Below are 24,501 nucleotides of genomic sequence, written 5' to 3'. Positions count from 1 at the left end.
AATTTAGCATGTAATTCAAGACTTGTGTAAATAGATGAATAAATATTTCTTATCAAATACATCCCATCAGCAAAAAAAATCTGCTGCGAAGTTTCTATCAAAAACTCAAACTTAACCTTCCCTCCATTACCTTGTACATCAGAATAAAGTGAAGGAAATATTTTTCTCCCTTGATAGGCTTACTATCTTGAATGCATCCATTGCTTTTTTTGTCTTTTTGATTCTATTGTTGTAATTCATCTATTATGTGATTATTTAACAGAAAAACTAACAATGTGATTTGACACTTTTTATTTGCAGCTAATATTAGATTATCATAATTGATATTTTTATGGTTTCACTATTCTATAGTTTGAAAAAAAACACATTTTAAAAATGGGACATTAGGTGGAACAAAGTACTTTTATTATTTAGGAAAAAAATGTACAGTACTGTTCCTGTAACATACCTAAATGAGAAACAAAAGGAACGTCAAATTCAGTAAACTGTACCGTACAATTGCTCAATGGTCAACATATATTTCCTCTAAATTCAGAGGTCACATTTATGATGACCAGTTTAAAAAAAGTCTTTCAGTACCAATTCAAAGATTGTGTGGATGTTTTACAAAATCAGTTCATAGTCATTAAAAGACATCCTGAACACACCATATGGATTCATTTTGATGTTTTATTACAAACAGCCATGGCATATTCTTAAAATATAAATCTGTAAAACACAATTATCCACTGACTGTACATGTTTTTACAATATACAATCCAGGAATTTAATGTGGTGCAAAAACAGTTTTGCATATAGCCACTGGCCACATCAAACAAAGGTTTTGGCAGTCGCACTACTAAAAGTTAACTAGGGATTAACATTTCACTACATTATCAAAGGGGCCTGCATATTGTACAATAACAGTTGTATGTGTAAATGAATTATTAACTTGAAACAGTCATCATGTAACTCTTAGAGGGACTTGATCTGCCAATTCTAAATTCATCCTTGCAACTTATCATACTATCCAAGGGGGAGATACCGCTGCTGGGAACGTTTTCGTAAAGAACGCAAATTGATCCATCTTCACCTATTCGGTAGGACACCTCGAACGGGTCGACCCACAGAGTCAATTCACTTGGCAAAAGTTGAAAAAGTTGTTGGCTGCTGAGTCCGATGATGTTGGACGCCCTTGCTATCAGAGGATCCATTTTGTGGTTGATCCTAATGCATCGGTATCCTGACCCTTTGCAAGGCATGTGGGGGAACCAATGGTGTCTGTAGTGTTCTGTCAAACAAAGACAACAAACGTTAAATTCAAATGACCTGCAAAATTCGCTTTGCTTTTCTTTCACAACGTTGCTGTTTGTGAATCTGAATTCACCCAACTGCGCTTTCTCTTTTTCCCTGTAGATGGGGGAGGGGAGGGAAATAAATAGGGGGGGGGGGAATCACAACTTCAAAAATATTCTTTTCCACGATGGGAAAAATTTCGATTCTCTGCACATTTCTTAATGATTTTTTTTCGCCATTGACCTGTTTCATGTGGCGCTAGCCCAGAAATAAAAAAAAATTGAATGCTTCCCATTTTAATACCTGCTTTCACTTCTCACCTGCTAAAGATTTCTCCAACGACTCGCTGAAATGTTGGAGCTGCTCATCAGAAATAAGCCCTGTCGTCCTCAACAATCTGGTAATAAAACCCACGGCAGTTGTGATTTCAGTTTTCATTTTGATCAACTCTACTCCAGGACTCATCGGCTGACCCAAAAGATAAAACGATGTTTCCGCTTTTATTTCTGAACCAAGGTTATTTATTTTAGGGGGGGGGAAATATCGAAACGGAAATCTCGACGTTGGAAACTTTCAAGAAAAAGTACAAAACGATTTTTTTTGTACGTGTTTTGTTTACAGTTCACCAGATCCTGGGCCCAAAACAAAACCCTAAGGTCTTTTTCTTTTCTTTTGTTCCGTTCAAGGCGACGAATTCGACTTTTCTGATTTTTTTTTCTTCTCTGATCACAAAGGCATGCGGGGAGTCTCTTCGGTGGTTTTTTTTGTTGTTGTTTTCACTTTTGTTTTGTTATGATAGGATTTGGCTAAAGGAAAAACATTGTTTTTTTAACCAGGTCGACGAAGGCTGTGAAGAGATGAAGAGACATCAAACAAGACGCGACCCGCGGCCAATCCTCAGCGACACAAACCCCTCGCACCAAGAGCTGTAAACATCGCCAGCACCGCCCCTCTGTGACCTCACACACGACGCCTCACAGCCAATCGAATCACCAGGTTTACTAACGTCAAAATGAATCATTTGCATATAATTAACGGCACCGCGTTTATTTGCCCCACCCCATCGCTGTCTCCGCCCCTTCTCCAGAATGCCCGCCCCTTTCTACAGTGCGAAAGTGAAAGGTACCTCAAATTCTTTCCTGCTTAACAGCCCAAGTTCCAGTTTTCCTCCCAAAACATTGTATTTATCTCGAAAAGAGGACTACTTTCAGAACCTATTGCAACATTTTAAAACAAAATTTGACGTTTTTCCAGAAACGAAACGTTCAAAGTTTCATGTTTGCCTTAATGTGCATTTAGCTTTAGAATTTTTGGGGAGTCTTCAAGCAAACATCACTTGAAATTCCACTCCTGACGACTTGGATCCCCTTTGGGTTCAACAACTACTCTCATTGCATCGGAGGGTCCTTTTGGACATGTCCCATGCATGTGCACTCCTTTGATCCCACACTTAAACAGCACCATCTCAGTCCATCTCAAGGTTGTCTTCATCCAAAGTTTCATTTCATTGTTGACTTACTCAGCACTTTTAAAAAAAAAGGTCTGTAGTATCGCAAGCTTCAACAATTAAGTTTCAGTACATGAGAAGTAGCAGGCATTTGTGAGGTTAAGAGCTTTCTGGCTAGCACAAATGCAGTCACCTCACAACTGAAATACATGCAAAGGAGGGAGAGACCACTAGATGATCAATTGACCTTGAAGATGGTGCATTTGTCCCCTCAGAACAAATATTCGAATCTCCATGGAGATCTAAGTGTTCATTCAGACAAGGAGTACAACTAGAGATATATGCATGGAACCACAATTGGCTCAGTTATATAGTAATTATGAATAATGATAAAACAGACAGGCAGCTGAAAATATGAATCCAGGGCTATTTGTTGCCTCTCTGGTGTTCGGGTCAAGGATGTATCCAAATGTCGGCAGAGCACTTTAAGCAACGAGGTGAAGATCCAGCAGATCTGGTGCTCATTTGTATCAACAAGGTAGATAGAATGAGAGATACATGCTGCAGTCAGACATTGAGAAGCTTCATAGGAAATTAGCAAGCAGGATATCAAAAGGAGTAAAGCAGATTACTCCCTGTATCACGCAGAATAGGATGATAGAGTGATTAATATATTAATGGGAAGATCATGCACAAGGAATGGTTTTAGATTCTTGAAGGTTCCTGTACAGACTGGATGGGTTACGCTAAAATAAAGCTGGGAATTATTTCCTTGTTGGATGACATGTTAGTACTGTTGAGAAGGATTGAAACTCATTTGACAAGAGTATGGGAACTAGCAGCTGATCCAAGAGAGGAATGCCAAGGTGCAAAGAGTATTGGTTGAAGCTGATAATACTAAAGTAGGAAATAGTATGGTATTAGGTATGGTCAGTACAAAAGGGAAAATAACAAAATAGGAATTAAGGTGTGTGAATATGTGACATTCACATGGACCTAAGATTGGTTAGTTGCAGACATAGCTGAAAATGTGTTGCTGGAAAAGCGCAGCAGGTCAGGCAGCATCCAAGGAACAGGAAATTCAATGTTTCTTGGATGCTGCCTGACCTGCTGCGCTTTTCCAGCAACACATTTTCAGCTCTGATCTCCAGCATCTGCAGACCTCACTTTCTCCTTGAAGATTTTAACCTACTGCGAATCCTCTTGCAAGGATGCCTTCCTTGAAGAAGCTCACTCCTGATGAAGGGCTTATGCCCAAAACGTCGAATTTCCTGTTCCTTGGATGCTGCCTGACCTGCTGCGCTTTTCTAGCAACACATTTTCAGCTCTGATCTCCAGCATCTGCAGACCTCACTTTCTCCTAGTTGCAGACACAGATAGCCACATTGAACTATAATGTTGCAGTAACAATGGTACACCTGATCAGTTCTGGGGGTTTATTAACTTTTTGCGTTTCAAGACATCCAGCAATTCCTCCTGTGTAATGTGAACATTTTTCAAGATGTCCCCATCTACTTCCCTACATTCTATATCTTCCATGTCCTTTTCCACCGTAAATATTGATGCAAAATACTCGTTTAGTGTCTCCTCTATTTTCTGCGGCCGCTTCGCTGATCTTTGAGGGGCCCTATTCTCTCCCTAGTTACCCGTCTGTCCTTAATATATTTGTAAAATCCCTTTGGACTTCCCTTAACTCTATTTGCCAAAGCTATCTCATGTCCCCTTTTTGCCCTCCCGCTTTCCCTCTTAAGTATACCCACAGTTCAAAAAATGTCATTCCCCACAACTCTTTGTTTTCACTGCAATTTAGGTCAGCCAACTTTGTATCCATACTGCTACTGTCTCTTTTATTCCAAGAGATTCAATTTTTTCGTAAAGGTTTTGTATTACATTTTATCAAATACATTATGAAAGTCCATGTACACCACAAAGAGTCATACAGCAGAGAAACAAGCCATCTCACTTGCCTGTGTTTGGCTCATATCCCTCTAAACTGTTCCTGTTCATGTATCTGTCCAAATGTCTTTTAAATGTTGTAACTTGTAATCTTCATTAAGATCAACAGCATTACTTTCATGAACACTCTGTTAACATACAAAAAAAATTAAGTTCATTGTTAAACATATTTGCCTTTAAGAAATTCATTTCTTGAATTAATCTGTATTTGGTGAAGTGATTATTAATTTTGCATAAGTTTGCAGGTCTCACAAAAATAGGTGGAAGGCAAGTGGTGAGGATGACACAAAAGATTTGCAGAGTGACATAGACAGGTTAAGTGAGTGGGAAAAAAAAACACATAACAGACGGAATATAATGTGGGAAATGTGCGCTTATGCACTTTGGAAGGAAGAATCATAGAATCCCTGCAGTGTGGAAACAGGCCCTTCAGCCCAACAAGTCCATATTAACCCTCCAAAGAGTAACCCACCCTGACTACTCTATATTTACCTGATGCACCTAACCTACATAGCCCTGAATACTATGGGCAATTTAGCATGGCCAATTCGCCTAACCTGCACATCTTTGTGATTGTGGGAGGAAATCCACGCAGACATGGGGAGAATGTGCAAACTCCACACAGTCAGTCACCCAAGGCTGGAATCAAAGGCTGGAACTGAATGTTATTCAAATTGTGGAAGACTGCAGAAAGGTACAAAACAGGTGAATTTGGAGCTCCTGATCCATGAATCATAGAGAGCGAATATCTATGATCAGGGAAGTCATATTGAATTTAATTTCAAAGGGAGTGGAATATAAAAGTAAGGAGGTTTTGCTAAATGTATACAAGGTGCTAGTCAGGCCACAGCTGGAACACTGTAAACAGTTTTATGCCCCTTATACAAGAAAAGATATACTTGTATTGGAGACAGTCAGAGAAGTTCCATTAAGCTAATATCATGTATGGAGGGACTGTCGTTTGAGAAGAAGTTGAGTGGTCCTGTATTCGTTGGAATATAGAATAATGAGAGATGATGGCTTTGAAACACTTCAGATCAAGATGAGGAGGAATTTCGTCTCAGAAAGTAGTGCTATGCCATGCTACATTGCCCGTAGTGTTAGTGAAGGGGTAAATATAGGGGAATGGGTCTGGGTGGGTTGCTCTTCCAAGGATCGGTGTGGACTTGTTGGGCTGAAGGGCCTGTTTCCACACTATAAGTAATCTAATCTAAACAGGTAATCTAATCCAGTGAATGTATTGAATTCTTTATCACAGAAGGTTGTTGAGGCTGGGTCATTAAATATATTCAAGGCTGAAATAGCCAGATTTTAAAACAGGAAGGGAATCTAGGGTAATTCCAAAAGGGCAGGAAAGAGGAGTTGAGAATTTTCAGATCAGTCAATTCTAAATGGGGTGCAGGAACAAAGGGACCTAAATGTGTATGTGTACAAATTATTAAAGATTGCAAGACAGGCTGAGATAGCAATTATTAAAATATTCATCATCTTAAGTTCTGTCAATAGGGGAGTAGAATACAAAAGCAGGGAAGTTATATTAAGCCTGTAGAAAACATTTGTTTGGTCTCAGCATCCAGTTTGGGTATTGTAATTTAAGCAGTAATAAAAGCATTGGAAAGATCGTAGAAAATATTCATGAGAATGGTTCCAGGGATCAGGAACTTCAGTTACATGGAGAGATTAGAAGAGTTGGGACTGTTTTCCTTTAAGAAGAGGAGCTTGCAAGGAGATTTAGAATTCCTATTGTGTGGAAACAGGCCCTTCGGCCCAACAAGTTCACACCGACCCTCCAAAGAGTATCCCACCCAGACACATTCCCCTACATTTACCCGTGACTCATGCGCTTAACCTATACATCCGTGAACACTATGGGCAATTTAGCACTGCCAATCACCTACCCTATACACCTTTAGATTGTGGGAGGAAACCCACGCAGACACGGGGAGAATGTGCAAACACCACATAGACAGGCTGGAATCAAACCCAGGTCCCTGGAGTGTGAGGCAGCAATGCCAACCACTGAGCCACTATGCCATCCTCTATGTTTTATAGAGGTCTCCAAAATCCTGAAGGGTTTAGACAGAATAGATAGGGAGAACTGTTACCATTGGTGGAAGAATCAAGATCATGTGAACACAGATTTAATGTAGTTGAAAAAGGAAGCAATGACATGAGGAAGATCTTTCTTACTTAGCAAGTGGCTAGAATTTGCAATTTGCCTGAGACTATGGTGGGAGTGATATTAACAATGATTTTCAAAAGGGAATTGAATTATTATGTGAAAGGGAAATATTTAAAGGACTACTGAGGGAGGAAATAGCACTAGAATTGGTCCTCACCAAGCACAGTTATCGTAATATGAAAGGTCTTCCTCCTTCTGTTCTGAAACTATTCTATGAGTCCATGAATCTTGTGCCTGAGCAAAATTAGTCTATTGAATCTAACCACAGAAAGATTTAGTGCCTTCAGGATGAAAGGGAAGGCAATTGAAAAGAAGATTGCTGATTGAATGCACAGAGCTTCGATCATAGTACTAAGACGTTCTGATAAGGAAGAAAAAAGTTCAATTTGTCAGCATGGTGTTAAATTATGATAGTAAATATGAACTATAATTTTTAAAATTCTGTCATCTGTTTGTATTCTCTGAGACCTTTCATAGAAGAAGATGACTTGGAAGAAAGAACAAACTCTGAATTAAAATGGTTGATGTAATCACTTGTGCAGAGTGAGGTACATCCAAGGGACTAATGTGGAACAAATGTAACTATCTGCACTGAAATTGTTACTTCATCTGAAGCCATTTTACAGGAATTAACTTTTGTTTAATAAGTTGAATTGAGTTTTTTGAAGAGTCACCATCATCCTTAAAAGGCCACTGTGCACCTGGACAGCATTGGTAATCTGGATTAGTGGTGCTGGAAGAGCACAGCAGTTCAGGAAGCATCCAAGGAGCAGCGAAATCGACGTTTTGGGCAAAAGCCCTTCATCAGGAATAAAGGCAGAGAGCCTGAAGCGTGGAGAGATAAGCTAGAGGAGGGTGGGGGTGGGAGAAAGTAGCATAGAATACTACTATGGTGAGTGGGGGAGGGGATGAAGGTGATAGGTCAGGGAGGAGAGGGTGGAGTGGATAGGTGGAAAAGGAGAAAGGCAGGTAGGACAAGTCCGGACAAGTCATGGGGACAGTGCTGAGCTGGAAGTTTGGAACTAGGGTGAGGTGGGGGAAGGGGAAATGAGGAAACTGTTGAAGTCCACATTGATGTCCTGGGGTTGATGTGTTCTGAGGCAGAAGATGAGGCGTTCTTCCTCCAGGCGTCTGGTGGTGAGGGGACGGCAGTGAAGGAGGCCCAGGACCTCCATGTCCACGGCAGAGTGGGAGGGGGAGTTGAAATGTTGGGCCACGGGGCGGTGTGGTTGATTGGTGCGGGTGTCCCAGAGATGTTCCCTAAAGCGCTCTGGTAGGAGGCGCCCAGTCTCCCCAATGTAAGGAGACCGCATCGGGAGCAACGGATACAATAAATGATATTAGTGGATGTGCAGGTAAAACTTTGATGGATATGGAAGGCTCCTTTAGGGCCTTGGATAGAGGAGCGGGACGAGGTGTGGGCGCAGGTTTTACAGTTCCTGCAGTGGCAGGGGAAAGTGCCAGGATGGGAGGGTGGGTTGTAGGGGGGCGTGGACTTTCAAGACACCACCCCCGACCTCCACCTCCTCCAAGACTTCCGTTTCCCCGGCCCCCAACGCCTCATCTTCATCATGGATATCCAATCCCTCTACACCTCCATCCGCCATGACCAGGGCCTCCAAGCCCTCCGTTTTCTTCTCTCCAGACGTCCCCAACAGTACCCTTCCCCCAACACTCTCATTCGTTTGGCCGAACTGGTCCTCACCCTTAACAATTTCTCCTTTGAATCCTCCCACTTCCTCCAGACCAAAGGGGTAGCCATGGGCACACGTATGGGCCCCAGCTATGCCTGTCTCTTTGTTGTACAGTTGATCTTCCGTAATTACACGGGCACCACTCCCCACCTCTTCCTCCGTTACATTGATGACTGCATTGGTGCCACCTCATGCTCCTGCGAGGAGGTTGAGCAATTCATCAACTTCACCAACACATTTCACCCTGACTTTAAATTTACCTGGACCATCTCTGACACCTCCTTCCCCTTCCTGGACCTCTCCATCTCCATTAATGACGACCGACTTGACACTGACATTTTTTACAAACCCACTGACTCTCACAGCTACTTGGATTACACCTCTTTCCATCCTACCTCTTGCAACGATGCCGTCCCGTATTCCCAATTCCTCTGCCTCTGCCGTATCTGCTCCCAGGAGGACCAGTTCCACCACAGAACACACCAGATGGCCTCCTTCTTTAGGGACCGCAATTTCCCTTCCCATGTGGTTAAAAATGCCCTTCAACGCATCTCGTCCACATCCCGCACCTCTGCCCTCAGACTCCACCCCACCAACCGTAACAAGGACAGAACGCCCTGGTGCTCACCTTCCACCCTACAAACCTTCGCATAAACCAAATCATCCGCCGACATTTCCGCCACCTCCAAAAAGACCCCACCACCAGGGATATATTTCCCTCTCCATCCCTATCTGCCTGCCGCAAAGACCGTTCCCTCCGTGACTACCTGGTCAGGTCCACGGCCCCCTACAACCCACCCTCCCATCATGGCACTTTCCCCTGCCACCGCAGGAACTGTAAAACCTGCGCCCACACCTCCTCCTTCACCTCTATCCAAGGCCCTAAAGGAGCCTTCCACATCCATCAAAGTTTTACCTGCACATCCACTAATACCATTTATTGCATCCGTTGCTACCGATGCGGTATCCTCTACATTGGGGAGACTGGACGCCTCCAAGCAGAGCGCTTTAGGGAACATCTCCGGGACATCCGCACCAATCAACCACATCACCCCGTGGCCCAACATTTCAACTCCCCCTCCCACTCTGCCGAGCACATGGAGGTCCTGGGCCTCCTTCACCACCGCTCCCTCACCACCAGACGCCTGGAGGAAGAACGCCTCATCTTCTGCCTCGGAACACTTCAACCCCAGGGCATCAATGTGGACTTCAACAGTTTCCTCATTTCCCCTTCCCCCACCTTCCCCTTGTTCCAAACTTCCAGCTCAGCACTGTCCCCATGACTTGTCCGGACTTGTCCTACCTGCCTATCTCCTTTTCCACCTATCCACTCCACCATCTCCTCCCTGACCTATCACCTTCATCCCCTCACCCATTGTACTCTATGCTACTTTCTCTCCACCCCCAACCTCCTCTAGCTTCTCTCTCCACATTTCAGGCTCAGTGCCTTTATTCCTGATGAAGGGCTTTTGCCCGAAACGTCGATTTCGCTGCTGCTTGGATGCTTCCTGAACTGCTGTGCTCCTCCAGCACCACTAATCCAGAATCTGGTTTCCAGCATCTGTAGTCATTGTTTTTACCAGCATTGGTAATCTGACATTCCCTCTTATTGGTAACATAATAGCACAGCAACCACAAAACCATGCTGCTACCGGCATGTAGCATCATGGTTGACACTCCCTCAGACATACGGCTCCACTCTCTCACCCTTGAAGCTGTCTAATCACCAGGCCATACAGTTTACCTGTCCATAGCTATATCCCAGCTAAACACCTTCTCTACGTCACCACCATTCTGTACCAAAAATCCACAGCCTGCCATTGTCACGGAGGGGAAAACCACATACAATTCCAAACATGAACTTCTATTTATGCCAGTGAGTGTACAGAAAAGAATTAAGAAAAGCTGCAGTTCACCCCCATGCTGCACACCAAATGCTAATATAATGTCCAATGACAATCATACATTTCATGATATTCCCATCTACTGGGACCAGGTGTCAGTCAGATACTGTCTGGTGGCAGCTGATACAAGTGAGCTCTGTCATATGCAAGGAGACTTTCCTCTTCCCCAAAGTCCTCCATCTTCTCCTTGGAAATTTGCTCCAAGCTTCTCAGGATTCAGCAGATCACCTTGTTGTGTGTCCCAATTCTGCAGAGCCCATCATGCCACTGAATGATGCAGCACATCCTATCCAGACTATCCTGGTCCCCAGGTCCAAGCAATAGAACTGCATCTTTCGTCATTCTTTCATCTCCTCCACTATGGTCCTGTTTGCAGCACGTGCACCAACTTGGCAAAAGTTTTACATTGGCTGAATGAATAATACATTCCAACAAAAAGGGAGTGCCTGTTGCACTCCAACTCCAATCCAGACTCAAATCAACAATTCAGTTTATCATTTAATTCCATAGCATCTGTAGTAACACTTACATGATACAGTCATAGAGATGTACAGCATGGAAACAGACCCTTCCCTCCAACTCATGCATGCCAACCGGATATCCAAACTACTCGAGTTCCATTTGCCAGCACTTGGCCTATATCCCTCTAATCCCTTCCTATTCATATACTCATCCAGATGCCTTTTAAATGTTGTAGTTGTACTAGCCTCCACCACTTCCTCTGCCAGCTCATTCCATACACACACCAACCTCTGCATGAAAAAGTTATCCCTTAGGTCCCTTTTAAATCTTTCCCCTTTCATCCTAAACCTATGGCCTCTCGTCCTGGACTCCCCCACCCAAGGGAAAAGACCTTCAAGTGATGTTCATTTCCTCCCACCGCATCCTTGGAAGTTTCCTCAGTGATAGAACTCTTTTAGCAAGCATTCACCTCATTTTAATTAATTGCTGCTAACTTCTTAATCATTGAGATGCCAATCTTAAAATTGCATTGGTGCAAATCACCTTTGACCAGTATTTGAACCCAAAGCATGTTCACTCTCATGCATTGCAAATGGATAAATAAATTATTGGAAATTAAAGGTAGCTGCAGTTTGCCAATGCATACCTCACGTAATTGCCCCTTCTGATACTGACTCTGTCCACCTTGGACATTGGCTAGCCATTTTGTCTTTGCAGTTATCATCTAGAGAATGAATGGATACTGTTAGACTGGGCTCTGCCTAGTCACTAAATACACTGAAGAAGCCCACTTTATCTCACATTGGCCCAACAGTGCATTTCCACCCATTACTCCATGTGGAGCCCACTACTTCAATCTTTGCCTCCAACTGTTCTCCTTCACATCTTTAAAATTTGGATGAAAGGATGAAGTTATGGTCACTGAATTTGCTGATGACATAAGAATAAGCAGGAAAGTGAGTTGTGAAGAGAATGTAAGGAGCCTATAAGGCGATTATAGATAAGTTATCTTGAGGCAAAAATAGACATTACTGGAAAAGCTCACAGCTCTGGCAGCATCTGTGGTAAGAAATCAGAGTTAATGTTTCAAATCGAGTGACTCTTCCTCAGAACAGTTACCTCTGATTTCTCGCCACTGATGCTGAGCTTTTCCAGCAATTTGACTTTTTGCCTCTGATTTACAGCATCTGCAGTTCTTTCAGTTTTTAGATAGGTTAACTTAGTGGACAAAGATCTGGCAAATGAAGTGCAATAGTGGAAAGTGTGAAATTCTCTATTTTGGCAGAAAGAAAAAACATGTGATGCAGAGAGATCTGGGGGTCCTAGTGCATGAATCACAGAATGTTAGTGTGCAGGTACAGCAAGTAGTCAAGAAAGCTAATAAAATGCTATGTTTTATTGCAAAGGGAATTGAATGCAAGAGTAGGGAGGTTATGCTTCAGTTATACAGAGTATTGGTGAGACTGCATCTGAAATACTATGTACAGTACTGATCAATGTATTTATGAACGTTAATGCATTGGAAGGAGTTCAGAGCAAGTTTACTAGACGATCATCTGGAATGAGTTGATTGCCATTTGTGAAAGGCTAGATAGATTAAGCCTGTACCCTCTGGAGTTTAGAAGAGTCAGAAGTGATGTAATTGAAACATGTAAGATTCTGAGAAAAACTTGGCCAGGTGGATGTTGGATGTTTCATCTTGTGAGAATTTGAACTCTGAGTCATTGTTTAAAAATAAGGAGTCACCCATTTAAGACAGATGTGGATTTTTTGTCTCAGAGGGTTTCAGGTCTTTGGAATTCCCTTCCTCTCAAGGCAGAATCTTTAAATACTTTTAAAACTTAAGTAGATAGATTCTTGATTACCAAGGGGATGGAAGATTATCGGGGATATGCAAGAATATATAGTTGAGGTTAAAATCAGATCAGCCATGTTCTTATTAAATGGTGGAGCAAGCTTGAAGGATTGACTGTTCCTTAGCTGTATGTTTGTAATACAGGGTAAGCCACTTAAGAAACAATAATCCCAGTTCATAGACAGTCGACTGCTGCCATACAAGAAATGTGCCTCAACATCTGGAAATTGAATAGAAAATGCAGTAAGTGGCCCCTGATGTCATGTTAGGCCACATTGGACTTCTCACACAATTTTTCCACAAGATTTACCATAATCCATGTCCTTTTGGCCCTGTAAGGTTTTGTCCACTGAAACCGTCAAAATCAGTGTCACAAAACCATATCCTGTTGTAATTCACACTTGCATACGTGTACAATGTGAATATCAAAGGTTGCTAGTGACTATTCGGCATGAAAAGATAATCAGATGTGAGAATATACAAAGCATATTATAGTGCAGGAGGTCCCTGACTTATGAACCTCTAACTTATGCTCCTTATGAACGGAATTTTATACATGAGTGTAATTTTAAAGTTCTATATTTTATGTATATTTCTTGTACGTACAAATGGCTCATTTATATTGTCCTACATTGTGTTGCAACTTGCTTACAGATTGACTTGTGAATGTGCTGCAGAATGAAACCTGTTCGCAATCCATTGCTGCTTGTAAGCAGCAAAGAGCAGGAAAACAATTTTGTAACAAGAGCTAGAAGTCTTCCTTTCTCTCAGTTTCTGTTATCATCACAGTGGACAGCATGACAAAACAAATTGGAGAAATACTCATTTACTGCAAATGCAAAGAGATCTACAAATTTCACCACTGCTGGGGTATGGGTCAACAATTAAACATCAGTGGTGTAAGATGAAAAATCTAATGTCTTGAGATTACCTAGGATTTTTAAACTGTGTAACCTTTATTCATCCTGTGTAGATTAAATAAATTCCTTATTTGAAACTTTTCACCTGTGATTGTACATGTATGTTTGTTGCGTTTTATTATTTTCCTAGGGATTGCTAGGTAATAAAACAAGAAAGTAGTCTAGTTGGCACTTAATTTTGATGAGTTTAACATTTAATTGAAGTGTGAAAACTGCATGCTAAAACAAATAAAATATTTGTTGCAACTGACAAAAAGGGGTTAAAAAGAGGGGAATTATCTCTCCTTACCAGGTTGTAACAATGAGTTAGCTGATCTCTGCTTAGACAACATGGGAGTAACATAAGGACAAAATCAATCAGGGTTGGTATCTCTAATTTCTATTCATTAAACCATACTTTAAACATACGTGTGGGTACCAGCCAAGTACAAGGTTATACTGTGATTGGGCTCCCACTGTCAAACAATCTGCTGATTCTTACACTTGAGGTTTGCAAATGTAAAACACCACCCAGGCATGATACTATTTGTGTGGATAGTCAGCACTTATGAAATTATAAGTTATTGATTTCAAGAGAAGCAAAAAAATCTCCAGGACAAAACTTGGAATTAACAAACATTTGAACCCTTTCTTGAAGTAATGATCACAACACTTCGATTTTTTTTCATACCTTTAAGCTGTTCACCAATAGAACCTTAAGATTAAGGTACAATATATTTATTAATTGACAAATTGAAATTTTGAAATATCAATTTTATTAATTAGTATTTTATGTCTTGCAACAGAGCTTTGCTGAAAGGTGATAGATTACATTGCAAATACAATACTTCGAATGAGTCTGCTCATTTTCTGAGGAGAAAAATAACAAGAGAAATCAAAACAAGTCTTTGCAATTTCAAATTTTCAAGTTTTCAAATTTCCACTGGGTGGGGCTTTATGTAATGAATAAATTTAAATAGTAAAACCAATATTAATAATGATAATGACCAGCAAAAATGTGAGAAGAAATCATTGTATTTTAAGGCATACATATGGAATTAGATTAGATTACTTACAGTGTGGAAACAGGCCCTTTGGCCCAACAAGTCCACACCGACCCTCCAAAGAGCAACCCACCCAGACCCATTCCCCTACACCTAACACTAAGGGCAATTTAGCATGGCCAATTCACCTAACCTGCACATCTTTTGGACTGTGGGAGAAAACCGGAGCACCCGGAGGATACTCACGCAGACACAGGGAGAATGTGCAAATTCTACACAGACCGTCACCCAAGGTGTGAATTGAACCCAGGTCTTTGGTGCTGTGAGGCAGCAGCGCTAACCACTATGCCACCCACTTATTATACAAAATGATGTTTAGTTATCTCATTTTTACCAATGTTGCTGCCATTTTACATTTTCTTACAGTTAGAGACTCATGAAGTCATAGAGCTTTAATTCTACAGCTTTATAGCTACATCACTGCTGTGGTGTAGATTTTGCTCCAAGCAGCTACATCCAGTTCACTTTGGCCAGATTCCATATTTCTCTCTTAAAATCGGCCTTCCCTAAATTCAGGACCTTTACTTGCTTAAGACGATAGGACATAGGAACAGAAGTAGTCCATTCAAAGCTCTGGGTTCATTCCACCATTCAAAGAGATCATGGCTGGTCTGATAATCCTCAACTTCACTTTCTGCCTTTCCCCATAACATCTTGATTTCCTTGCTGATTAAAAATTTACCTCAGCCTCAAATACACTTAATGATCCAGCCTCAACAGGCCTATATGACAAAGAATTTCACAGATTTGATCGGATGTATAAGGTTCTAAAAGGGGAGGGCGAATAGCCAGAAATCATGTTACATATTGGCTTTAATGATGTAGCTAGGAAAAGGATCGAGGATATAAAAAGTGATTTCAGGGAGTTAGGATGGAAGCTACAAAGCACGACGAACAGAGTAGTGTTCTCTAGTTTACTACAGGTTCCACGAGATAGCGAGGCGAGGAACAGGGAGCGGGCGCAGCTTAACACGTGGCTGCGCAACTGGTGTAGGAGGGAGGGCTTCAGATATGTAGATAATTGGGATGCCTTCTGGGGAAGGTGGAACCTGTACAAGAAGGACGGGTTGCATCTGAACTGGAAGGGGACCAATGTCCTGAGTGGAAGGTTTGCTCGAGTAGTTCGAGAGGGTTTAAACTAATATGGCAGGGGAGTGGTTACCTGAGCTGTATACGGAGGTGAGAGTTGATGCAGATGAGGCAATAGCAAGAGGTGGACCAGCTAGTGGGAAGGACTTTCCTGGGGAGGAACAAAGGGATCAGTTAAAGTGTGTTTGCTTTAATGCAAGGAGTATCAGGAATAAAAGTGATGAACTTAGAGCATGGATCAGGATCTGGTGCTATGATGTTGTGGCCGTAACAGAGCCATGGGTTTCTCAGGCAGGAATGGTTGCTGGATGTTCCAGGGTTTAGAGCATTTATAAAGAATAGGGAGGGGTGAAAAAGAGGAGAGGGTGTAGCACTACTAATCAGAGAGGGTATTACATCTACAGAAGCTTCCATTGTCGAGGAAGATCTGCCTCCTGAGTCAGTATGGGTGGAAATTAGAAACAGCAAGGGAGCAGTCACCTCGTTAGGGGTTTACGACAGGACCCCCAGGGAGATGGAAGAAAGCATAGGTCGGCAGATTTTGGAAAAGTGTAAACGTAGTACGGTTGTTGTAATGGGTCACTTTAACTTTCCTAATATTGATTGGAACCTCCTTCAAGCAGAAGATTTTAATGGAGCTGTTTTTGTAAGGTGTGTTAAGGAGGGTTTCCTAACTCAGTACGTTGCCAGGCTGATGAGGGGAGAGGCCATTCTAGACTTGGTGCTCGGAAACAAGCTGGGGCAGGTATCAGATCTTGTGGTGGGAGAGCATTTTGATGATAGTGACCACAACTGCCTCACATTCTACATAGCTATGGAGAAGGAGAGGATTAGGCAAAATGGGAGGATATTTAATTGGGGAAGAGGAAACTATGATGCGATTAGACATGAGTTAGAAAGCATGGATTGGGAGCACTTGTTCCATGGTAAAGGCACTATAGACATGTGGTGACTGTTTAAGGAACAGTTGTTGAAGTGATAAATAAATATGTCCCTCTGAGACAGGCAAGAAGTGGTAAGGTAAAGGAACCTTGGATTATGAGAGCGGTGGAGCTTCTCGTTAAAAAGAAAAAGGTAGCTTACATAAGGTGGAGGAAGCTGGGGTGAAGCTCAGCTGTAGAGGATGACAGGCAGGCGAGGAAGGAGCTCAAAAATGGTCTGAGGAGAGCCAGGAGGGGGCATGAGAAAGGCTTGGCAGAACGGATTAGGGAAAAACAAAGGCATTTTACACTTATATGAGGAATAAGAGAATGGTCAAAGAAAGAGTAGGGCCGATCAGGGATTGCATAGGGAACTTGTGTGTGGAGTCTGAGGAGGTAGGGGAACCCCTAAATGAGGTTTTTGCTTCTGTCTTTACGAAAGAAATGAACTTTGTAGTGAATGAAACCTTTGAAGAGCAGGTGTGCATGCTGGAATGGATAGAGATAGAGGAAGCTGATGTGCTGAAAATTTTGTCAAACATTAAAATTGACAAGTCGCCAGGCCCGGACTAGATTTGTCCTCAGCTGCTTTGGGAAACGAGAAATGCAATTGCTTCGCCACCTGCGAAGATCTTTGCATCCTTGCTCTCCACTGGAGTCGTACCTGAGGACTGGAGAGAGGCAAATGTAATTCCTCTCTTCAAGAAAGGAAATAGGGAAATTCCCAGCAATTACAGACTAGTAAGTGTCATGTCTGTCGTCTGCAAGGTGTTAGAAAGGATCCTGAGGGATAGGATTTATGACCATCTGGAAGAGCATGGCTTGATTAAATGCAGTCAACACGGCTTTGTGAGGGGCAGGTCATGCCTCACAAACCTTATTGAGTTCTTTGAGGATGTAACTAGAAAAGTTGATGAGGGTCGAGCTGTGGATGTGGTATATATGGACTTCAGCAAGGCATTTGATAAGGTTCCCCATGGTAGGCTCATTCAGAAGGTCAGGAGGAATGGGATACAGGGGAACTTAGCTGTCTGGATACAGAATTGGCTGGCCAACAGAAGATAGCTAGTGGTACTAGAAGGAAAATATTCTGCTGGAAGTCTGTGGTGAATGGTGTTCCACAGGGCTCTGTCCTTGAGCCTCTACTGTTTGTAATTTTTATTAATGACTTGGTTGAGGGGATTGAAGGATGGGTCAGCAAGTTTGCAGATGACACAAAGTTTGGAGGTGTCGTTGACTAGGCTGCAGCGGGACATTGACAGGATGCAGAGATGGGCTGAGAGGTGGCAGATGGAGTTCAACCTGGAGAAATGCGAGTGATGCATTTTGGAAGGTCGAATTTGAAAGCTGAGTACAGGATTAAGGATAAGATTCTTGGCAGTGTGGAGGAACAGAGGGATCTTGGTGTGCAGGTACATAGATCCCTTAAAATGGCCACCCAAGTGGACAGGGTTGTTAAGAAAACATACGGTGTTTTGGCTTTCATTAACAGGGGTATTGAGTTTAAGAGTCGTGAGATCTTGTTGCAGCTCTATAAAACTTTGGTTAGACCGCACTTGGAATACTGTGTCCAGTTCTAGTCGCCCTATTATAGGAAAGATGTGGATGCTTTGGAGAGAGTTCAGAGGAGGTTGACCAGGATGCTGCCTGGACTGGAGGGCTTATCTTATGAAGAGAGGTTGACTGAGCTCGGACTATTTTTATTGGAGAATAGGAGGAGGAGAGGGGACCTAATTGAGGTACACAAGATAATGAGAGGCATAGATAGAGTCGATAGCCAGAGACTATTTCCCAGGGCAGAAATGACTAACATGAGGGGTCATAGTTTTAAGCTGGTTGGAGGAAAGTATAGAGGGGATGTCAGAGGTGGGTTCTTTACACAGAGAGTTGTGAGAGCATGGAATGCATTGCCAGCAGCAGTTGTGGAAGCAAGGTCATTGGAGACATTTAAGAGACTACTGGACATGCATATGGTCACAGAAATTTGAGGGTGCATACATGAGAATCAGTGGTCAGCACAACATTGTGGGCTGAAGGGCCTGTTCTGTGCTGTACTAGGTTCTATGATAGCCTCTGTGAGAAGAAATTCCTCTTCATCTCTGTCATAAATGTGTGACCCCTTACACCGAGATTATACCGTCCATTGCTATACTCTGCACAGGGATAAGCAACCTTTCTGCAACTACCTTGTCATGTCCCCTAAGAATCTTGAATATTTTTGTAGTGAGTATAATAAGGTCAGCCAGGAGGACAGGATAGAATAGGAGTTCCCTGATTCGGGTTGTTAATCTGGTACAATCAGAGAGCCCCAGATGGCACATAAAATGATGAAGGGCTTTTGCCCGAAACATCAATTTTCCTGCTCCTTGGATGCTGCCTGACCTGCTGTGCTTTTTCAGCACCACTCTGATCTAAACTCTGGTTTCCAGCATCTGCAGTCCTCACTTTTGCCTACATAAAATGAGTGTCAGACACTCTGAGAGCTGGCTCTAAGGGAGCTGGACCAGTGTTAAGGACTTTCCATGTATAAATGAAGGGTGACTTGGTGAAAGGATACCAATCTCTGTGAAGTTATTTCAGTTTCAATAAGATGGCCTCAGCAATCTTCTACATTCCAAAGAGTACAGGCCAAATCTACCCAACCTCTCCTCCGAAGACATTCCCTCCATACCTTATAATCAGCTAATGATTCTCCTCTGGACTGTCTCCAATGCCTGCATATCTTTCCTTACTTAAGGATCCAAAAGCTGTTTACAGTATTCCCGTTGTGGTCTGACATGGGTATTGCATAGTTTTAATTAAACCTTGTCACTTTTATACTCCATTCTTTTGAAATATAGGCCAACATTCCATCTGCCTTCTCTATTACTACTGAACTTGGATGCTATCTTACTTGTTATTCATGGACAAGAAATCCTGATCATTCTCTTCTGTAGCTTTCTACGGTCTTGCCCCAGTTAAGCAATCATCTCCTCTACTCTTCCTGCTGGTGCATAACCTCATATTTTCCCACATTATATTCAATTTTCTAAGTTTTTGTCTACTCACTTAAGCTTTCTGTATGTTTCTTCAGACTCTGTGCCATCCTCACCACTTGCCTTCCCATCCATTTTTGTATCTTCTGCAAACTTGGCTATAGTATATTCACTTTCTCATCCAAGGCATTATTGTCAATAATTGTGGCACCGGTGCTGATCCCTGTGTCACATCACAATTTCCAGGTTGCTGCACTAAAATGCCTCCTTTATCCCAAATTTCTGTCTTCTATTAGTTAGCCAATTTTCTATCCATGTTAATAATGACCTCTAACACCATGAGCTTTTACTTAATAAATAGACTAATGTATGGTACCTTCTCATACTCCTTCTGAACATAAATTATATAATACATCCACAGCTCCCCCTTTATCAATTTGGCTTGTTACCTCTTGAAATAATTCTAGTAAATTTGTCAGGTACAATTTTCCCTTCATGAAGCCATGTTGACACTCCTTGATCATATTATGCATTTTTAAGTGCTCTGCTATTACATCCTGTATAACAGATGTTGACAATTTCCCAATAAGATGTTAACTGGCCTATTTTAATTTAACCTGTTTTTTTGCCTCCTCTTTTCAAATAAAGGTATTACATTGGCAGTATTCCAATCCTCCAAGACTTTTTCAGATCGAAGGATTCCTGGAAGTTATTATCAGTGCATCCATAGAAAGTATCTCATCAGGTGCCGGGAACTTATAGGTCTTTCGTCTCATTAGTTTCCCTAGCACTTTTTCTTAAGTGATAGTTATGTATTTTCTGTTTCTTTGTCCATTCCCATAATTACATTTAACCTTACTAAATTATGGTTATCTATAACTCCCCACCCCGCCCCTGCTGACACTTTTACCACTTTCCAGCCTTTCTTCCTAAAATTAGATCCAGCACCACTCGCTCTCTTATCAGACTGTGTGCTACCTAAGAAAGCTCTCCTGAATACATTTTAAGAATTCTGCTCCCTCTAAGCCTTTCACATTTTGTCTATTCTAGTCAATACTGAAGAATGTGAAATTTCCTTATAATTAGTTTATTATTTTTACACTTCTCTGAATTTGCCTCCAACCTATCTATCTCTCCCTGAGTTGGGTTTTTAATATACTCCTGGAAATGTGATTGGCCCCTTTTTCATAAAACCATTGAATTATGCAGTACAGAAGAGGCTGGGGAGTTGGAGTCCGTGCAGAAGGTGGTAGGTCGAGTCTATGCTGAGGCCGCAAATCAAGTTCATGCCGAGGCCAGGGATTCAAGTCCACACTGAGGCCGGGTGTCTGTGCTGGTTTACACCCTGGAGATTGCTGATACAACCTGAGGACGGAAGGCAATAAGAGATGGAATAAAAAAAAGTGAAAAGAGAGATTAAGAAATGGATAGAGCAGCTGAGCTCCAGCCCAGGTGTCCTATTCCGCCATCATCTTAGACAGCTACATTTTGCAGTTATCCTTTCATTAGCATTTGAGACTAGATTTGCTGATTTCTCATAGCGTGAAATATAATAATTTCAATTGGTGAATTATCATAATTGGTCCATGATTCCCTGATTCATGATCACTAAATGTCAGATACCTTGCCCTATGCACAGATCTAGAAAATCTGCCCTTTGAACTTGTCTTCCAAATGAATGCATTGACTGCAGTTTGGATAAAGTGGCTCAGATTTCAATACCATTCTTTCCTACGGTTACATTATTGGTGAAAGCATTGTAACTGTAATAGGATATGACAGATGTGTTCTTCGAACTTAAAGAAAAAGCTTAGTTTGACATACTTCCAGATGAAAAGCAAATACAAACTAAAGAGATCATAGGTTTAATGTGGATTTGCGGCTATTCATGGTGTTATGTTCCAAGAAGAACCAGGAGGCTAAGGGGTAAATCAGCAGGAGCTTTACATGGAGTTATTTATTCTCCAGGTAGCAAGGTTGGACTAAACTATTTTCTGCCCAAAGTGCGCATCTGTACAGTGTTCAGCCTGTGCTGCAATGATGGCTGATACCCACTTCTTGCCAGTAATGTAGTTCCTTGCCAACACTTCATAACTTTTTTGGAAAGAGTCACTTTTGGCCTTGTTCTCTTGTTAGAAAACACGATCCTGTTGCTTCTTGTCATAGATATTTTCAGCAAATCAAATGCTGCACACAATTGATGCTTTATCATGAGCAATGCTGGAGGACTTAAGAGTCGTCAAGTGGATTGTGTTCTGGTTTTTGGCTTATGGATAGTGATCAAAATGTGTTGCTGGAAAAGCGCATAGGTCAGGCAGCATCCAAGGAACAGGAGATTCGACGTTTCAGGCATAAGCCCTTCTTCAGGAATGAGGCTTATAGTGATCCCTCTTCTTGAGTTATGTTTGAGAAATGTTACACTATGTGAACAAACCTTTTGTAGAAGGGTGAAAAGGAATCGATCAGAATGTTGAATTCAGTTGCTCTTTAAATAATCTATAAACTCTAGTGAAATAAACCGTGAACCATTATCAATTTGTGGACCACTAGTAAGTTGTTCTGAACAATCAAACCTCGCAAAGACCTCCCCCAATTTTTCAATGATTTTCTTCAAAGGTGTCATCTTCATGATGGCAACTTCAGGCCTTTTAGTAGTCAACCACTATGATTAGATTAGATTACTTTCAGTGTGGAAACAGGCCTTTCGGCCCAACAAGTCCACACTGATCCTCCGAAGAGCAACCCACCCAGACCCATTCCCCTACATTTACCCCTTCACCTAACAGTATGGGCAATTTAGCATGGCCAATTCACCTAACCTGCACATCTTTGGACTGTGGGAGGAAACCGGAGCACCCAGAGGAAACCCATGCAGGCACAGGGAGAATGTGTAAACTACACACAGACAGTTGCCCGAGGTGGGAATTGAAGTCGGGTCTCATGGCGCTCTGAGTGCTAACTGCTGTGCCACCATGCCGGCCTCAAAAACCTATGAAATCTTTCAAAAAGTAGTCTTTATGGATTCTTTGCTCTGGCCTTTCTGGTCTTTTACATGGTGTAATGGTGCTAACGGAGGTAGATTGGGAATTCTCATGCAAGCTGCACAAATTCCTGTCTTGGTTTTGAGGCCTGGCAACCAAAAATAGTTATCTCTTTCATCCAGACAATGTCAGAGTGATCTTCATGTCTTTGATTTAACACTTATTTCCTTAGCTCTGGTAGAAAGATGACCATTATTCTCCATAGGATTCAACCTGCTTGTGTGGTTATTTCTAGCTTCATGTGACATTTGGTTTCAGTTCTAGGGTCATTTCTGTGATCTTGTCGAAAAGTACCAGGTCTATCACTTTTGATAGTAGCAGATCATTTCTCGTGTACTTCTTAACTTGTCCTGCTGGTACTGGAGTCATATCTACTTGTCTGAAGTAGAATATGTTTACATAAAGACTGTGCTATTTCCTGTCTAAATCATCATTAGATCACATGATCAGACTGTTAAAGTGACAGAGTACCATACTTATACAAATAAACAACACATGGTCTGAAGTAGAATGCATTTGAATCCCCATCCTGACTTGAAAATATATCACTGTTCCTTCAGGGTCGGTTGGTGAAAACTTTGCAATTCCCTCATTAATGGCATCACGGGTGCACCAACACCAAATGGACAGTGGCAGTTCAAGAAGCTTGCTGAATGCTGTAAGTTTTCAAATGATGATATCTACACCATCATAATCCTTTTCCTGAGCAAGTCCTGCCATTAGTCTGTCACATTTCCGTGTGGCACTTGATGCAGAGCTTTCTCTAAAACAGATGGCTGACACTCTTGCATGCTCCAATCAATTTCATAATACTTTAGTAACTTTCTTAATATAAATTGCAAAGTACGGAAATTACCAATAGACAACAACTACACTGCCTGCAACTAAATGAAAAGTATTTATAATCTGATTTCTTCCCTGTCTTATTTTGAACCATACTCATGCACCATTTGGTTTGAATGCTTTCACAGTTCATTATTTCAATAGTTAGCACAAATGTACTCTCACTCTTGTCCTTGTAACAATCTCACTTGCACTCTTACAATCACAACCCACGTTCTTTTTTTTTCAAGTTCATGATTACAATGCAAGATTATAATAGTTTGAACAATTCTTCATTTTCTAATGCAGCATTTTATCTTTGTAGAGCAACCTTGAGGCCTATTTTCTCATTACTTCATGCATTCAAATATGACCTCCAGCAACATAGAGCTAACAAACTGTTCACAGCAGCAACATTTAGATATCTTTTCCTTCATAGATTCAAACTGATCTGTTGAATATATTCATCAGTTTTAGATTTTTGTTTCAGGCTTCCCATGTTTACATTTTTTTGTGCAAACTTTTTAAACATCAAGGTTGTCAGCTGGGAAAGCCTTGCAGCTGATCATATGAGATGGTAAGCAGCAATACATGGTGATGTCAGACTCAACCAACACAAATGTACAGATTTCATTAAAAAAGAGAGATGACAGGAGCAGCAATACAGAGGTAATAGCTTTGGATTACTACTTTTTGGACTTCTACCTTTATTTCTTTATTATTCTAATTTATACCGAAGATTTTGTACCTAGGTATCTTTGAACCTAGTTTTATTAGGACTATAATGCTGATCTTTTAACCTTATATTTTCATTTTTTTAATTCATACTTAAGATTTAGTACCCAGGTATCCTTATACTTAAGATGGTGTTGGAAACGATGACATTGTACACAATTCACTGTACTCATGTACCTCT

The 24,501-nt window shown here is 41.6% G+C and overlaps 1 protein-coding gene and 1 long non-coding RNA gene across 3 annotated transcripts in view; one reads left to right on the top strand and one right to left on the bottom strand.

Moving 5' to 3' along the window:
- Window positions 1–24,210, top strand: part of LOC132822294 (uncharacterized) — a 77,225-nt gene extending 53,015 nt beyond the window's left edge. The window contains exons 2-4 of one of the 2 annotated variants that reach the window (XR_009645430.1): window positions 2,112–2,271; window positions 23,324–23,421; window positions 24,122–24,210. This is a non-coding gene — a long non-coding RNA (uncharacterized LOC132822294). Of the gene's footprint in view, window positions 1–2,111; window positions 2,398–13,429; window positions 13,736–23,323; window positions 23,422–24,121 lie in introns of those variants that run through there. The other variant, XR_009645429.1, reaches the window with a different exon arrangement.
- si:dkey-42i9.4 (uncharacterized protein LOC492503 homolog) lies at window positions 652–2,220 on the bottom strand. Its single transcript, XM_060835489.1, has 2 exons — window positions 1,596–2,220; window positions 652–1,270 (listed from the first exon to the last, which is right to left on the bottom strand). Exons 1-2 carry the CDS (start codon window positions 1,738–1,740, stop codon window positions 927–929), a joined length of 489 nt encoding a protein of 162 aa, XP_060691472.1. The 5' UTR covers window positions 1,741–2,220; the 3' UTR covers window positions 652–926.
- Window positions 24,211–24,501: the final 291 nt, after the last annotated feature.

Source organism: Hemiscyllium ocellatum, chromosome 14, assembly GCF_020745735.1.
Source record: "Hemiscyllium ocellatum isolate sHemOce1 chromosome 14, sHemOce1.pat.X.cur, whole genome shotgun sequence".
In the NCBI taxonomy this organism is placed as follows: domain Eukaryota; kingdom Metazoa; phylum Chordata; class Chondrichthyes; order Orectolobiformes; family Hemiscylliidae; genus Hemiscyllium; species Hemiscyllium ocellatum.
This window is presented reverse-complemented; position numbering and strand designations above follow the sequence as displayed.